Source organism: Neophocaena asiaeorientalis, unplaced genomic scaffold (assembly GCF_003031525.2).
Source record: "Neophocaena asiaeorientalis asiaeorientalis breed wild unplaced genomic scaffold, Neophocaena_asiaeorientalis_V1.1 scaffold346, whole genome shotgun sequence".
Lineage (NCBI taxonomy): Eukaryota > Metazoa > Chordata > Mammalia > Artiodactyla > Phocoenidae > Neophocaena > Neophocaena asiaeorientalis.
In genome coordinates, this window is record NW_020175400.1 from 324,251 (window position 1) to 341,672 (window position 17,422).

The 17,422-nt window shown below is 45.5% G+C and overlaps 1 protein-coding gene across 3 annotated transcripts in view; it reads left to right on the forward strand.

The window, feature by feature from the left end:
• The window catches only part of HOMER2 (homer scaffold protein 2), a 42,610-nt gene that overhangs the window by 8,408 nt on the left and 16,780 nt on the right, over positions 1–17,422 (forward strand). For all 3 annotated transcript variants that reach the window (XM_024766503.1, XM_024766502.1, XM_024766500.1), the window contains exons 2-3: positions 573–704; positions 15,374–15,466. In XM_024766503.1, coding sequence (XP_024622271.1) covers positions 603–704; positions 15,374–15,466 — 195 coding nt within the window. In that variant the 5' untranslated portion in view covers positions 573–602. The remainder of the gene's footprint in view (positions 1–572; positions 705–15,373; positions 15,467–17,422) is intronic.

The window sequence follows — 17,422 nt, forward strand, 5'->3', positions numbered from 1 at the left end:
GCTAGCACCAGGTCCCTGCACTGTCCATACACCCAGCTCACACCTGTCTGATTAGTCTGTAAATTAACCCTCCACAAATTATCCCAATTAGAGTGTACCTTTTCTTTCCCGTGGGGAAGCAGCAAGCCCCCATTGCTCATGGAAATTTTAAATGGTTTGAGCTGGACCCCGGGGGCTCCAGGCACTTAAAAAAGGTAGGCAGCGTGGTTCTTCAGAGGATGTGTGACATGGCTGGCCGTTAAGGGCAATCGGATGTGCGACACCTTTGGGGAAAAAAGTAGCAGTTTTGGAAACTGTTCTCTACCTAGGAGAGACTTTCTCCCACTGATAACCTGTGAGATCTTACTTTAGGCTGACTGTCTGTTTTTAAGTCTCTGCAATTGCCTGTTATCATGGTTGTGTGTATATGACTCAGCGTGGGATGTGCCAGGAGAGGAAGAACTCAGGACCAGATATAACAGTGGGGATGCAGGCTTTACCTACTAGCTTTGCCAACAGAGGAGTTTTTAAGGAGCTACTTTGGTGTGTAATTCAGTGTTTAAATGTCGACTCTTTGGGCTGTTTCGCTGCAGGTGATCATAAACAGCACAATCACACCCAATATGACTTTCACCAAAACATCGCAGAAATTTGGGCAGTGGGCCGACAGCAGAGCCAACACGGTGTTTGGTTTGGGGTTTTCCTCGGAGCAGCAGCTGACAAAGGTAATGTGGTCCTTCCCGCAGCGCCGTGGGTGCCGCGTCCAGTGCTCTTCTCACGCAGTAGGTAATTGCTTGCTGAGGGATCCGGTGCTGCTACTACTGGTTGAGCAGATTCCTCTCTGGCCTTCAGTTTTCTCCCCTCTGGCGCTGCAGGGCTGCCAAACCAGATGACCTTTTAGAAACATCAGTTTCCTTGAAAATGGAGATGTTGTTTAGAGAAGGAAAACATCTCTAACAATGCTGCTTCACAGCCTGAGGTGTAGCCCCAGGACGCAGCCTTGCCAGTCTTCCTTCCCCAGGTGTCCGCCCGGCTCCTGCACCCAGGATGTGTCTGACAGCCATCAGTGTCACTGACTCTGGTTGGAGCCCTCAGAGAGGGGGAGTAAGGTGACTCACGCTCAGTAAGAGTTTTAAAAGGTTTCTGCTCCCAATTTCCAACATGCATGTGGGTGGGGGGGAGGGGTACCCCGAAGCACCAAGCACTTCTCAGACCCCAGATGGGTGTCCTGCGATGCAACTCGATTCTGACACTGCCTACCTGGAGGAATCATCCAATCCCACAGGTGAAGGGCTCAGTCCTGCAAGATCCCCCCAACTTCAGACTTCAGTTGTAAGCACAGGGTGTCACCTGTGCTTCTGAATAACCAGCTATAGATCAGAGGTTCCAGTGACCCCCTCCTAAGGTTCAATTAATTTGCTAGAGCTGCTTATAGAAAGAGAAACATTTTACTTACTAGGTTACCAGTTTATTATAAAGGGGTACAACTCAGGAACAGCTGGATGGAAGAGACATAGGGCAAGGTATGGGGAAAGGACGGAGCTTCCACGCCCCTGCTGAAGTCTGCCACTCTCCCCAAATCTCTACATGTTCACCCACCCGGAAGCTCTCCAAACCCATCCTTTTAGGGTTTTATGGAGGCTTTATTAATTAGGCATGATTGATTCCATCACTGACCACTGGTAATTGATTCAGCCTCCAGCCCTCTCCCCTCCCCAGAGGGACTGAAAGTTTCACCCCTCTATTCATGATTGGTTCCCCTGGAAACCAGCCCCCCATCCTTAGGTCCTTTGCAAAAGTCACCTCATTGACATAAAGCCAGTTTTGACAGAAAGGGGCTTGTTATGAATAATAAGATACCCATTTCACCTTTATGGCTCTGAACTCAGAACTGAGGACAGGAGACCAAATATTGTGACAAAAGATGCTCACATTGCTCTTAGCGCTCAGGAGCTGTGAGCCAGGAACCGTGGAGGAAGACAAGATACATATTTCTTATATGTCATAGGATCATAAGTTCTTAACTTGGAGTCCCCACAACCCTTAAAATGTCACACAGTGTTTTGTGTGTGTGTTGCTTTTTTTCTAGGGAGAGCGTTTATAGCTTTGCTTTGCTTTCCAAGGGGTCTGGGACACGCTCTGTGGATAGTTAAAAAGGTGTTAAGGAGCAGAGCACGACTGACCACAGACTTGGACCGAGGAAACAAACTGACCACCTCTGAGAGGCCTCACCTGGCCGATTGAAGGGGCCAGAAGCTTGTTTTAGGAGAATAGCCTTCCTTTTAGGATGGGGGAGAGTCCTGTGTAGGTATTGAAAACGTACTGGTTAAAAGCAAGACTGACTAGGGACTTGCCTGGCGGTCCAGTGGTTAGGATTCCGTGCTTCCACTGCAGGGGACCCGGGTTCAATCCCTGGTCGGGGAACTAAGATCCCTCGTGTCCCGACGCAGCCAGAAAAACAAAACAAAAACAAAAAGCAAGACTGCCTAGTTTATGTGACACAAGAACTTACTGGAAGACTATCAGAGTGTCTCAAGGAATCCAAGAGAGAGTTGAAAATCCAGGAAGGGCTAGAGCCAGGCTGGCTTTGGGAATCTTGGCTAAAGGAGTTCTAGGCCATTGCCTTGACCGTCCCACTGACTGCTGGGCAGGTGTTTATTGAGCTCCTGCTGTGCCGACACAGTGAAGGATGCAGAGCTGTGGTCCCGTCCCCAGAGGGCCTTACAGAATTCCAGACGCCTGGGGAATTGACAGAGCTGCTTAGTACAGACTTGGTTGCTTGGGTTCCCTGTGTACACTAAGGACTATTTTCACAGGGGGTTTAAGATGAATCAGGCAGCCACCCTGGCAGGAACTTGCTAAATGCACCTTTCATTCGTCCAGTGTGTGTGCATGTGTGTTTGTACACCACATACACACACATGCACATTTCTAAGGAGGCCTCCAGCCCACAGACCCAGCCACAAACAAGCCCCCTAAGGAAGGGTACCCCACAGTCTGTTGTGGGGTATGCTGTTCCCTAGAAGCCCAAGAAACCCAAAATGGCCTGGTGGCACGCCGCACATCCTCTTACGCCACCCACTCCTAGAAGCATCCTTTCCTGGGTACTAAAATCTCCGGATCGCCAGGGCTCAGCGACATGGGGCAGGAAGCAGAAATCTTAAGGGTAGCTCACGGGGTATAGACATGGGAGATGTCATCTCCATCCCTGATCCCTCAGTCCCTGGACTGCGGCTCTGAGGAGAAGCATCACGCCCCACAACTCTGCAAGATGTGGTGTTCTAGCGGGCAGCACAGCGGAGTTCTGGAAGGCCTGCTGCTTCTGCTGATAAGGTTTGTGGGAGGATCCAGAATCCTGTGGCAAGTAGACCTTGCTTCATTTCATTTGCAGAGAAGTTGGTTGGTTGGTTGGTGTAAGGTCGGATCTTAACAAACGGCACCATGAAACAGAGGAAAGCTTCAAGTGAGCTTTATGAGGGAGCGCTCCCGGGCGAGGTTCACTGGTCCGAGAGAAAGGGGCCAGAGAAGTCGCACCCGGGCGAGGGTTGGGCAAGATTTTATAGGGGAAGAAGGGAAAGGGGTGTGGTGAATCTGGGAGGGCGCAGGGTATTCCTTATTTGGTGGTCTTTTCGGGTATCCTGGGGGACCGTTAGTCCCGCCCCTCGAAAGGTGGGAAGGCTGGGCTGGGTTCAAAGTCCCCAGGTCAGTTCCTGGAACTGGGTGGTGGTCCGGAATGTCTCCAGGGCAGTTTCTGGAACTGGGTGGTCTGGGAATTTCGGTCTGATGCAACCTGTGAATCTGATTGTGTTCCCCTGCCTCGGGCCAGTTGGCCTTACAGTTGGAGGTGGTGCTGTGTGGTACAGAAGGCATTAAGTAAGTTTGTGGGTTGTGGGGTCGGGAGGCATGACAGTTCGTAGTATACGTCTGTCCTGGTGAGGGTAAATTACTGCGTGCTCTGGAGGAAGGGCCCTGCGTAATCAGCTTTCCACCAGGGAGCTGGCTGGTCACTTAGAAGTGTGATGCAGAATCAGGGCCTCAGGGTGGGTCACTGCTGTTGGCAGTTGATACTCAACGGGGCCAGAGGTCAGGGTGGCCATGACAGGAGTAGGTGTTGTCAAGGCCACGCCACAGTCTCTCCCAGGCACCAAGGCCAGTGTGTCCGTAAGCCTTTTGAGCAAGGGCCAGGCTGCCTGGGGAAGAGAATGACTGGGTACCCATAGAGCAGCCTTCCTGCCCCTAGTTCTAAGGATTCTTTTTGCTGGAGGGTGGAGGCTTCCGAAGAGCATTGTCTTGGTCTGTTCAGGCTATTATAACAAAATACCATAGACTGGGTATTTAAACAACAGCCTCTCACAGTTCTTTTTTTTTTTTTATAATTAATTTTTATTGGAGTATAGTTGCCTTACAATGTTGTGTTAGTTTCTACTGTACAGCAAAGTGAATCAGCTATACATATACATATATCCCCTCTTTTTTGGATTTCCTTCCCATTTAGGTCACCACAGAGCATTGAGTAGAGTTCCCTGTGCTATACAGTAGGTCCTCATTAGTTATCTATTTTATACATACTATCAATAGTGTATATATGTCAATCCCAATCTCTCAGTTCCTCCCACCCCCCCTCCCTTTCCGCCTTGGTATCCATACATTTGTTCTCTACGTCTGTGCCTCGGTTTCTGCTTTGCATAAAAATGGTATAAGATCATCTATACCATTTTTCCAGATTCCACATATATGTGTTAATATATGATATTCGTCTTTCTCTTTCTTACTTCACTCTGTATGACAGTCTCTAGGTCCATCCACATCTCAACAAATGACCCAATTTCATTCCTTTTCATGGCTGAGTAATGTTGCATTGTATATATGTACCACATCTTCTTTATCCATTCCTCTGTTGATGGGCATTTAGGTTGCTTCCATGTCCTGGCTATTGTAAATAGTGCTGCAGTGAACATTAGGGTGCATGTGTCTTTTTGAATTATGGTTTTCTCAGGGTATATGCCCAGTAGTGGATTGCTGGGTCATATGGTAATTCTATTTTTAGACAGCCTCTCATAATGCTGGAGGCTGGAGTCTGAGATCAGGGAGCTAGCATGGTCAAGTCAGGTGAAGGCGCTCTTCCAAGTTGCAGACTGTCAGCTTTTCATTGTATTTTCACATGATGAAAAGAGGGCAAGAATGCTCTCTGCGGTCTCTTTTTTTTTTTTGCGGTACGCAGGCCTCTCACTGTTGTGGCCTCTCCCGTTGCGGAACACAGGCTCCGGACGCGCAGGCTCAGCGGCCATGGCTCATGGGCCCAGCCGCTCCGCGGCATGTGGGATCTTCCCGGACCGGGGCATGAACCCATGTCCCCTGCATCGGCAGGTGGACTCTCAACCACTGCGCCACTAGGGAAGCCCTGCGGTCTCTTTTATAAGGGCATTATTCCCAGCCATGAGGGCTCCATCCTTATGACCCAGTCACCTCCCAAAGGCTCCACCTCCTAGTCCATCCCACTGAGGGTTAGGATTGCCACATATGAATTTGAGGGAGACACAGACTTTCAGTCCATTGCAAGCATTCATGGGGAACGTGAATATCTCCAGGCTCTGGTTCGATTTGGGCCCATTGTTGTAGCCATTTCCCAGATCTCTTTGTCACTACCCCTCCAGCTTGATTTCTTCCCAATCCCTCCCATGCAGCTAGGCCCTTAACCATTTCCCCAGGGTTCAGTGTAGACTCCAACTCCAGGTCACCTCTCCTGTGCACACCGGACAATGAGATGTTCCACGTCGTGCCACAGGGAGGATTTCCCTTTTCCATCATCCTCCAGACAACGGGAGGAGTACAGGCAAAATCCTGACACTGTGTGAGGGAAACTGCAAACGGTTCACTGTTAACAGGGTTGCCCAGGTGTTGGGGTGGGGAAGGCTGATAGAGGCCAGCTGTTGGAAGGCCTTCTGTGTCATGCCAGAGTTTCTGGACTTTATCCTATGGCCTGTGAAAGATTTTAAGCCAAGAAAAAAAATGATCAGATTTTCATTTTAGGTGGATTATTTTCTGGCATCAAGACAGATTCGCTTGTGTTAGTCCAGATCAGAGATGATGAGGGCTTGTGTAAGAGTTGGAGAGATTTAAGAAATACTGAGGAGCTAAACTGGTGGCACTCGGTGAGTTGATGTGGGAGGCAAAGACTAGGGTGGGGATGGATGGATGATGTGATGCCATTGTCTGAAATGAGGAAGAGGAATAGGTGCTGTGAGGATCAGAGTGAATTTCTATAAAGTGGAAGCAAGTATGATGGTGATTTGTTGAAAGAATAATTAACCAGAACCTCTGTCTGAAGTGGTTCTTGGGGATTGCATGCCTTTTCCCTCTGAAGAAGTGCCTGGTGGGGAGAAGAGGGGTGGTGGGAGCAATGCCTCCGCTGCCAAGTGTCTCCTATCCAGACTGATAGGCCTGGAAGCCTCAGACTGCTGGGCAGGGTCAGATGGGGGGCTTCTGTCAGCGAAGGTGTCCTGGCTAGGCCCACCTTGGCTCCACGGCCCCTGATCCCACCCAGGGCTGGAGTTCTTCACGGAAGCCTAGGATGGTTTGAGGGTTACTCTCAGTTGCCTGGAACAATTTCTTCAATCTTTGGAGGACTCAGAGTAGCTAGGAAGGATAAGGGGTAGCGTATCAACGAAAAGAGTTGAAAGGAGGGAGAACTCAGAACAAAAATGAGAACAAGTTGTTAAAGTCCCATTCTTTGTGCCCCTGAGAACTGAAGAGACCTTGGGCTGCGCCTGCTTCCAGGTGTGGCCACTTCTAATTTTTCCCAGACAGAAGAAGGTGTCCTATCATTAAAGGGGAGTGCCCTGTCTTCCCGAGTTACCCGGTCTCCTCCAGCGGCATTGGAGTCCCGCTTTGTGACTGTGACCTGCCATTGTCACAAAGCCGTACCAAAGAAGCCCTCAGATGTCTCCTTTGTTCAGAATGTTTCAAATCAACTTGTCCCCTTCCCTTTGAAGGGAACTATTAACCACACACTGATAAATTACCATGATGTGAGGCTGGCACTCTCGACAAGTGGCAATTAGCACAGAGGAACTTGGGCCTCACGGGTTCCCGAGGTGTGTTGCTGAGAGGACAGCTGTGGCTGAATATTCTCGACTTCACAGAGCAGCCACCCACAGACCTGAAAGGGGAGTTGGTAATCAAACACTATAACTAGGCTAGAAAAAGGGACACCAGTGTGGATGTTTTCATTTAAGAACACTTTATACACACTTCTCTTTTTACCCCCCAGGAGGAAAATAGATACCTTTGTCTTTACTGCTCCCTTTATAAGGACCACTTCACACCAAAATCCAGAAAGTATTACAGGGACACTTTCTGCTCTTTATATAGGCTTTCCAAAATGACAGGAGCTACATTTTCCCGGAGGTAAGCTGGGAGTCTGTCCACCCGCTGAAGAGGGCATAACGCCTCAGCCTACTGAAGAATGTTGAAAAGGGACTTACGTGTTCTGACAAAAGGAAGGGCTTCTGAAGAGATCAAAGGAAGGAGAACCAAGTGTAAGAATGATCCAGTTGTTAAAGTTTAGATGGTTTCTGGCATATGACCTTGAGATGTTTGTGTCCATCTCACTCATTGCAGGCAGAAGGAAACACATTCTGCCGCGAAGCGGAGTGATCCAGGGTGGACTTGCTAGTGCTCTGTGATTGGTCCGTCTAAACCCTGACCCATACGTGGCGTTTGCTTTTGACCCTTTTCAGTTATGTCATTTCAAATTCAAATTTGTGTCCTTACGCTCACTTCATTAACTCAGTGTAGTTGTGAGAGCATTGCTCTATCTCCTACCTTTGTGATTTAAAAGGCTAATTTTTCTTTCAGTGGGGGATATTGAACATTCTTTTGATATGTTCTAGTTAGAACGTTTTTGGCTGCAAGTAACAAAGAGGGCTTATGCTTTTCATACAAAAGACAAGTCCTAAGGCAGGCAGTTGCCAGCATTAGTACAGTGGCTCCGTGATATCGGGTGTAGGGCTCTGTGTGTTTTGTTTCTTTGACTATCCTTTTCCTCATGATGATAAAATGGCTTCTTAAGCTCTATCCATCACATCTGCATTCGTGGCAGGAGAGTGGTACCACAACCCTCCCTGTAAACTCCCTTGGCAGATTTCTTTTGGGGATACTGTTATCAGTCTTGGGTCCCTAGGCCACCCTCCCACACCCACCTTCAGGAAAAAAAAATAGAGGCAGACAAATGTCTTACCATGGTCAGCTTAGATCAGTTCTCATTCTCTACCACCTGGGAAATGTCCTGCTCTAGACAAATTGAGATTCTGTTAAGCTAAGGGAAAAGAAGAAATGGATTTTGAATAAGCAAATAGGTAGCGTCTGCCCTAGGGTCTTCAAAGACCCAGGCCAAAAAAGCCACAAATGATATAAAACAATAGTCTTTCATTTTCTATCATAATATATGATGATGATGATTTTGATTACAAAAGTATTACCACACATTTAAAAACTATAGAAAATGATCCTAATAAGAAAAGACATGAGAATTTGGCCTATATTAAGAAACATTTGTGGTTTGAATGTCCTTTGATCCATGAGTTTTATTTACAGGAATCTGTTCTAAGGAAATAATTGTAACTGCGTCCAGAGAATTAGCTACAAGAATTTTCCTTGCAGCATCACTTATAATAGCAAAAACAGAAAGACAAAAACACCAGCCTAAGTGTCCAGCCATAGGAAATTAATTAAATAAACTCCAGTATATCCTTCAGGGTGATATGTGCAGCAATACAGGTAATGTAATAGGCGATCATATAAGTGCATGGAAGTATTGTCATATCGGTAATATCAAAAGTAGCTCGAAAAGCAGATGTACAGTAATTCTATTTTTTAACGAATATGTGTAGTGGATGCATGTCTACAGATAGGAAAAAATCAAAAATTTATATGGTTAGTGCCTATCTCTAGGTGATGGGACTCTAGGTTTTAAAAAGATATTTTTTCCTAAATTATACTTACTAAATGTACAAGCATGTGTGCTTTTTTTATAATAAGGGGGGAAATATGAGAAAGCTTAAGACTTGGAGAGAGGGGCTTTTTTACCAAAGGACGGTCATCTTGGCACCTCGCTCAGTGAGGACTGCTTTCATTCCAACAGTTGGAGGCTGTGAGTGGAAACCTCCCATCCTTCTCCCAGGGCGCCCTGGATTGCTTCCAGTTTTTCATGATTATAGTTAATGCTAAGGTTAACATCTTTATATTGAAGGCCTTTTTTTTTTTCATAGTCCCAATTATTTTTGAAGAATAGTTTCCCAAAAGTGATCTCACTAGGTCAGTGGGTAGGAACATTTTTTTCTCACTTACGATACATATTTCCAAATTGCTTCTCGGTGGGGCTGTACCAGTCACAATGCTGCCCGGAATACCTTTGCCAGCACAGGATATTATAATTGTTTTTAGCGTTTGCTAATTCAGCAGGCAAAGAATGGTGCCTCAGTATTTTGCTTTGCATTTCCAGCAAGGCTGAACGATCTTCTCTATAAACTGTTTACTTGTTGTATTTTTTTTTTTTTTTTTTGCGGTACGCGGGCCTCTCACTGTTGTGGCCTCTCCCGTTGTGGAGCACAGGCGGCGGACGCACAGGCTCAGCGGCCATGGCTCACGGGCCCAGCCGCTCCGCGGCATGTGGGATCTTCCCGGACTGGGGCACGAACCCGTGTCCCCTGCATCGGCAGGCGGACTCCCAACCACTGCGCCACCAGAGAAGCCCTACTTGTTGTATTTTTTATTCCTGAATTTTGCCATTTATCTCTCGGGGTTTTCATATTTTCCTTTTCAATTTGTACAAACTCTTTCTATACTAAAGATAATGGCCCTTTTTCTGTTGTACTGGCCTAGCTATAGATATTTCCCCCACGCTGTTGTTTCCGTTCTGATTTAGTTTTTTTTTTTCTTTTTATATGCGAAAGCTTTGAATTGTTAGGCAGTCAAGTCTGTCACTTTTGTGATTTTCTTTTGTTTCTTACAAGTTTAGAAAATTACCCTCTCACCCCTCAAGCAGAAGTCTGATGAATGTTCAACTCTGCTTGCATCCAGATTTAAAAAAAAAAACTTACCCCTTTAACCCATCGTTGATTTGTCACGCTACTGGTTCGCCAAAGGATTTAAATTCATTTCCCCTCAGTTTACCAAAATTATCTCAGTCATATTTTTGAATAATTTTCTCCATTAATTTATGATTCCTCCTTTGTCATAGCTATTTTTTATATAAATGGTAGGGCCTATTCCCATAATGCCACCTCTTTTTAAATGATTATTTATTTACCTAAAATGTATCTGATAGAGCTTATCCTACTTCATTACATTTTAAGCTTATTTTCTGATAAAAATTCTTTTGATTCTCACCCATTTGAATATAAAACGAAATCCCCTACAGACTCAGAATTCCTTTGAGGACAGGAACCAAGTCTTTCTTGGGTATTTCAGTGTACCCAGCACAGTCCCTAGCACATAGAGATAACTAGTTAATACTTTTGACTGAATGAATTCACCCTTTTGTGGCATTCTTTTACTAAAGTTCGTGGTATTAAGTCCAATCAAGGCCAGAGAAGCTGTGCTTCTCTCTCTGTTGAACCCCTATCATACACCCAGCAAAGCCCCATCTCTCATCCTCCAGTGATCCGTGTATTAGTACCCACATTTCACGTATAAAGAAACCAAGGTACAGAGCAGTTCATTTGCCCGCATTTGAAAGGCATGTGTCAGAGTTGGGCATCTTAGCTAAGGTAGCAGTTAAGCAGGTAAATCATAGGGCCCCGGAGTGTCCAGCACTGGCTTCAGATGGCCTGTGTTCAGTCCCAGTGTGAACTTGGCCAGTTTCGAAACCCATCTGTGCCCCATTTGTATACTGACAGTAGTAACAGGACCTCAGGGTAGCTGTGAGTACATAGTAAGACTGTACATTCTAACCGAGTATCTTATCTCATCCCTAGGAGTCGAGAATACATGTCCTTTTTTCCCCTTTTTTGAGATGTTCTAGGCTGTTACTGTTCACAGGCGTGCCTTGGAGATATTGTGAATTTGGTTCCAGACCACCGCAATAAAGCAAATCCTGTAATAAAGCAAGTCACACAAATTTTTTGGCTTCGCAGTGCATGTAAAAGTTATGTTTACACTATACTGTAGTCCGTTAAGTGTGCGCTAGCATTATGTCTAAAATAACAATGTATATACCTACATTTAAAAAATACGTTGTGGCTAATAATTGCTAACCATTATCTGAGGCGTCACTGAATTTTAGTAACAGCAAAGATCACTGATGGCAGATCACCATGAAAGTTTGAAACATTGTGAGAATTAGTGACACAGAGACATGAAGTGAGCAAATACTGTTGGAAAAATGGTACCGATAGACTTGCTTGATGCAGGGTTGCCACCAGCCTTCAATTTGTAAAAAACACGGTATCTGTGAAATGTGATAAAGTGAGGTCTGCCTGTGTAGTAGCACTGTCACCTTGAGGTCCTATCAGGATGTGTGTTTTGATGTATGTGTGACAGTTGTTCCTTGCCCCTCTTCTGTAACTGAGAAAAAGAACAGCTAAATAGTGAAGCTGAGGAGAGCTGTAAAATCAGAACTTGTCGCCTGGGCCCCTCATTCTGTATCTGCTATTCTAATCCTCAGGCCTTGTCTTTGCCTTAAAGGTTCCCATGGCGTTAAAGCTTTTAGAATTTTCTTTTAAAGAGGAAGTGAGTACAATTCTATTTTAAGGTAAGGGCAACTCTTTGCAAATGGAAAATCCAATCAATAAGTGTTTAGCAACGGCTGTGGACAAGACTCTTGGCATTCTTATAAACACACGAAAGTAACTGGATGTGTGGATGATTGTGTGGAAATCAGATCTGGGCTCAAGTTCAGGTTTATTATTTACTAGCCATGTGACCATGGGCAAATTTTAACCTCTCTAAGACTCCATTTTCTTTTCAGGAAACTATACATAAGAATTCCCATCCTAGGGACTTCCCTGGTGGCACAGTGGTTAAGACTCCACACTCCCAATGCAGTGTTCGATCCCTGGTCAGGGAACTAGATCCCACATGCATGCCACAACTAAGAGTGAGCATGCCACAACTAAGGAGCCCGCCTGCCACAACTAAGACCTGGCACAACCAAATAAATAAAATATTAAGAAAAAAAAGAATTCCTGTCCTACAGAGGATGGAGAGGAGCAAACAAGAGAATGTCTGTTAAGAAGCCATTAAACTCCTTACCTTGTAGATGTGCCTATGCTGAGGGTCTAGGGGAAGAGGGTACTAAGTAGGCCCACCCAAGACAAAACTGTGGGACACCTGGAGGGGCCACCATGATGGGTGCCAGGGGACAAAGAGAGAAGGGCCCATTGGAACTGAAGGTTTGTGCTCTGGGCTGAGTCTCCAAGAGTTGAGCCGAGGGTCATCCCAGATGTTCAGGGTCAGGTAGGAGGAGACAGACAGAATGGAGGCCCCCAAGCTCCATCCAGAGGCAACTTGTTCTATCAAAGCCCGGCAGGGCTTTATTTGCTGACTTCTTTGCCACTATCTCCTGCTACCCAAGTCTCGCCCTCTATCTGATACATACACAGTGTTCACACCGCAGCACCTAACCTAGGGCATGGCCCAGCTCATGGTGAAAATTTTTGTTTGCTGAAGGTGTGAATGGTGCTCAGACCATGTTTGTTGACTGAATAAGCATGACCCTGGCTGATGACATGTCCAATCTAGTTTACAAGCAACTTCGAATAAGACCCTGAGAGAAAGAGACCCTGACAGGCACAAGGACAGGCTGTAAAGAACAATGACTTTTGGTTTGGGAGCCTGGTGAATTGAGAGGCTTGTGGGAGACAGCCAGCCTCACCTTCCTAAGCACAGCATGGGGGGACTCCATTAGCAGGTGTGTCTACTGAGAACCACATGCATTACCGTTTTCTTCAAATCACGTTTGACTTTTAGTTGATAGTGGGGCACAAAAACATTTAAGATCATACCTTTTAATAGTTGCATCTTTTAATGTCTTAATAAGATTGAAAGGCCTTTATAGTGCCTGCACAAAATCTCTTCCGGGATAATGTTCATATTCCAAGTGATGCTCTATCTAGTTCCTAGGTTGATCCAATCAGTTAAGCTTAGGAAGCAGAAAGATGGGGCAGAATACTCCCAAGACACTTACCACAGTACCTTCTTAGGTCCTTAGGTTTGGCCTGTACTTTGACATGATTTTTTTTCAAGTGGGCGTAGGTGTGCAAATCTGGAACCCAGAGCTCATTCATTCACTGAACAAACTTATTTGTGCCTGCTCTCTGCCAGGTGTCAGGGGAGGGTGCAAAGAGGAAAAGCGTGGACCCTGCCGTCAAGGAGTTCATGACATGATGTTTTTACTTACGGGGCCCCTAAAAGGAAGGCGGGTGCTTTGTCCATCCTTGCTAGACCTCACGTCTTTTAAGCAACAGGTAATGTGATTTTTCTCTGACAGCTCTAGGTTGGTTAAATGAAGCCCTGTAGCTATGGCTTTATTTATAGGCCTGTGGGGGCAACACAGGCCAGCGTTGCCACACTGACCTTCTCTGCCTCTACTGGGTGCTTGGTTGACCAACGGCTATCACCCGGCAAGGTTTCCCAAAGCAGACCATTGTTGTTGGCTTTGTGAAGCACTCAGAGGGCGGCCTGTGCTCAGAAATAGAGTTCTCAGCAAAAGCCACAGAATTGTTGGTGGGCTTGCCACTTGGCCAGCTGTTTTTCGTTTCTCAGCAACATTTGGCTCTCTCTTGCTGTGTGATGTCAGCATTAGCTATCATAGAATGTTCTCTGTTCAAACAACGTATTGGCTGATTAAAATCAGTTGCCTTGTCAGTGACTATAAAGCAGTGATTGATATGATTGCCCTGGGATTTTAAGAATTTTTTTCTTTTAAGAAAATATTAAAACATTTTTGAAAGCAGAGAGCATAGTGTAGTGGGCACCCATATGCGCATCACGTAGATTTAACAGTGAACACTGTGCCACATTGCTTCATCTGTTTTTATTGCTGCTGAAGTACTTTAAAGTAAATTACAGACATCGAGACATTTCACACCTAAATACTTCAGTGTTGATCTCTAAAGAATCACATTCCCCAACAACCAAAACATCATCAGCACTTTTAACAAAATTAATAATAACTCCTGGACTTCCCTGGTGGCGCAGTGGTTAAGAATCCACCTGCCAATGTGGGGGACACGGGTTGGAGTCCTGGTCCGGGAAGCTCCCACATGCCATGGAGCAATGAAGCCCGTGCGCCACAGCCACTGAGCCTGCGCTCTAGAGCCCGCGAGCCACAACTACCGAGCCTGAGCGCTGTAACTACTGAAGCCTGCGTACTCTAGGGCCCGCAAGCCACAACTACTGAGCCTATGCGCCACAACTACTGAAGCCCATGCGCCTAGAGCCCGTGCTCCACAGCAAGAGAAGCCATTGCAATGAGAAGCCGGTGCACTGCAACGAAGAGTAGCCCCTGCTCGCCGCAGCTAGAGAAAGCCCGTGCGCAGCAACGAAAACCCAAAGCAGCCATAAATAAATAAATAGATAGATAGATAAATAGATAAATAAATAAAGTAACTCCTTGGTGTCATCTTATCCAGTCCATGCTCACATTTCCCTCCTTTTTGCCCAGAAGTCTTCTACTTGGTCTGTTCAAAAGAGGACTCAGTCCTAGGCTACACGTTGCATTTTGCCGTTTTATATCTTAGGCCTTTAAAATCTAGGACTGGGCTTCCCTGGTGGCGCAGTGGTTGAGAGTCCACCTGCCGATGCAGGGGACACGGGTTTGTGCCCTGGTCCGGGAGGATCCCACGTGCCGCGGAGTGGCTGGGCCCGTGAGCCATGGCCGCTGAGCCTGCGCGTCCGGAGCCTGTGCTCCGCAACGGGAGAGGCCACAACAGTGAGAGGCCCGCGTACCGCAAAAAAAAAAAAAAATCTAGGACTGTTCCTTCTCAACTTTTTGGGTGTTTTTGTTTTTCATGACATTGACTTGTAAGAGTTCTTGGATTTTTCAATAGGGATTATGAAGTTTTTCGTGGATTCCTTTTGCACTATAGCTAAATTTCTTTTGTTGCATTTGTATTAGGTGCTGTTAGCCAGAGGTATGTGTTTTTAATATTTCGCCATCAAATCTAGCTTCAGTATCTTAGAAATTCGTTCAGATCTGACCTTGGCCAATAGTGGTTTTTTTTGGAAAAAGCATTCATTATATTCATTTCTTTTAAATCTCAAATAAAATCCTTCTTCTGGATTTATACAGGATTTATTGGCTTAAAAGGAATGCAAAATAATAAAGGTAGGTTCTGAATATCAGCCATGTGTAAGGTTAAGGAAATCCCTAGTAATTCTTCTTCATGTTCAGTTTGCAGAGAAGTTCCAGGAGGTGAAAGAAGCTGCCAGACTAGCCAGAGACAAATCTCAGGAGAAAATCGAGACCTCGAGCAATCATTCCCAAGTAAGTAATTTGTCCGTAAAATGAATGACTATAATCAGCGATTGAGACACTGTTCCTTGTCACTTTTGACAAGAAATAGGAAATTTTCGCAGTAGGGCATTTTGAAAACTTTTTCAACTATTAGCCTGCTCACAGTGAGATGAATGTGACATGTAAGAGACTCTTGAATTTTTCAGGATGTGGTGATATATTTTGGATGGAAAACATTTGATGAGATTAGAGTTAATGCATGTCCCTGGTCTGGGATGTCCTCTGGTCACGGTTTAAAAACCAATGCCAATGGGCTTCCCTGGTAGCGCAGTGGTTGAGAGTCCGCCTGCCAATGCGGGAGATGCGGGTTCATGTCCCGGTCCGGGAAGATCCCACATGCCGCGGAGTGGCTAGGCCCGTGAGCCATGGCCTCTGAGCCTGCGCGTCCGGAGCCTGTGCTCTGCAACGGGAGAGGCCACAACAGTGAGAGGCCCATGTACCACCAAAAAAAAAAAAAAAAAAAAAGCCAAGGTGAAGTGTTTTCTTTCTGTGTTGGGAGGTGAGGTCTGCATGAAGGATGCTCATGGACAAATGCAGGTACCTGTGCCCATGACAGAGAAAACTTGATCGATGCCAGAGAGTCCTCGTCTGTCTCCCTATTATAACAAAGTCAGGTGGGAGGTGGTATTCCAACAGCTCTGGTTTAGCCAACGTAAATGTGGCTTTGCCAGGAACTGAGTTATCTGTCTACTTAAAAGTGTGATAATTGACTAAAAGGGACCTATTTTAACCTGAAATAAAAATACCTGCCTTCCTGACGTCTAGATTGGGGTGTGTAGTGGTAGGTGGAAACCTTGACCTAGTGACATGGTTATGTGTAGAGAGACAGGGAAAGGGAGACCTGACGAGACGTAGGAGCTGGGGTCTGGGATTAGGGGTAAGCATGATGTAAATGCAAGGCAGCCAGGGGTCTCCCTGCCTAGGGGTGAGGTGCACCGTGGGAGGAACAGAGATGCGCTTGGAGGTACTGTGGAGGACCTGAAATTCTTCATGGGTGGATCATTCTTACTTAATTATTTATTGTTGGATAATGGGAAGACATTGGAGATGTTTTATGGCTACTGATCAGGAATTGCCATGAAGGTTGCATGCGGGTGGTGAGGAAGTCAGGGAGGAGCCGAGGGCAGGAAGATCGGAGAGGAGGCTGTGGGGTGGAGAATGGCCAGGCCAGACCAGCTATGGATGGATGTCGGGACAGCTTGTGGAAAGAGAACAGGAGGCGTGGGCATTCCTGAGCAGTCAAGATCAACACCCTAGACTTGGCCGTCAGCACTAGCTGAAGCTGAATCCTATAAAAGATGCCCCTAGGGATTTATGGAAATGAATGTGTATTAGACTTCAAGTGGGCAGGAACTTTCCCGAATCTTTGTAAATCATCTTTAATGACATCTAAATGATACTGTTAGTTTAGTATACTAATTATTGTACTGAGTAATTGCTGAGGATCTGTAAAATTGGGCACTTGAAATGGTCCATAGTCTAAGGACTTTCTCTGTGTTTTTTTTTTTTTTGGAATGCTAAGATTATTATACAATAAGAGTTACCAAAGATATTTTGTTAATGTTTCTGTGTGTTTTTTCCTAATATAGCTTTCCAGTATATTTTTGTGTTATTCTTTTTGATCTTTTTTTAAAAAACTTATTTGTTATGATCCTTTCCTTGTGTTTTCAAATATCCCTTTTCAAAACTATTTTAATGGCTAGATAGTATTCCAGTGTTTGTATCACAACTTATTCCATTAACCTCCTATAATTTGGGACATTGGTGTTGTTTCTAATTTTTCATTAATATAAATAACACCATGCTAAGCATTCTTGAACACCTTTTGTGCATTTGATGGTTTCTGCAGGATAAATTCTTGAAGTGGAAGTATTAGGTTAAGGGTAGGACTTTTTTTTTTTTCTGGTCAACAATTTTTTTTTTTGG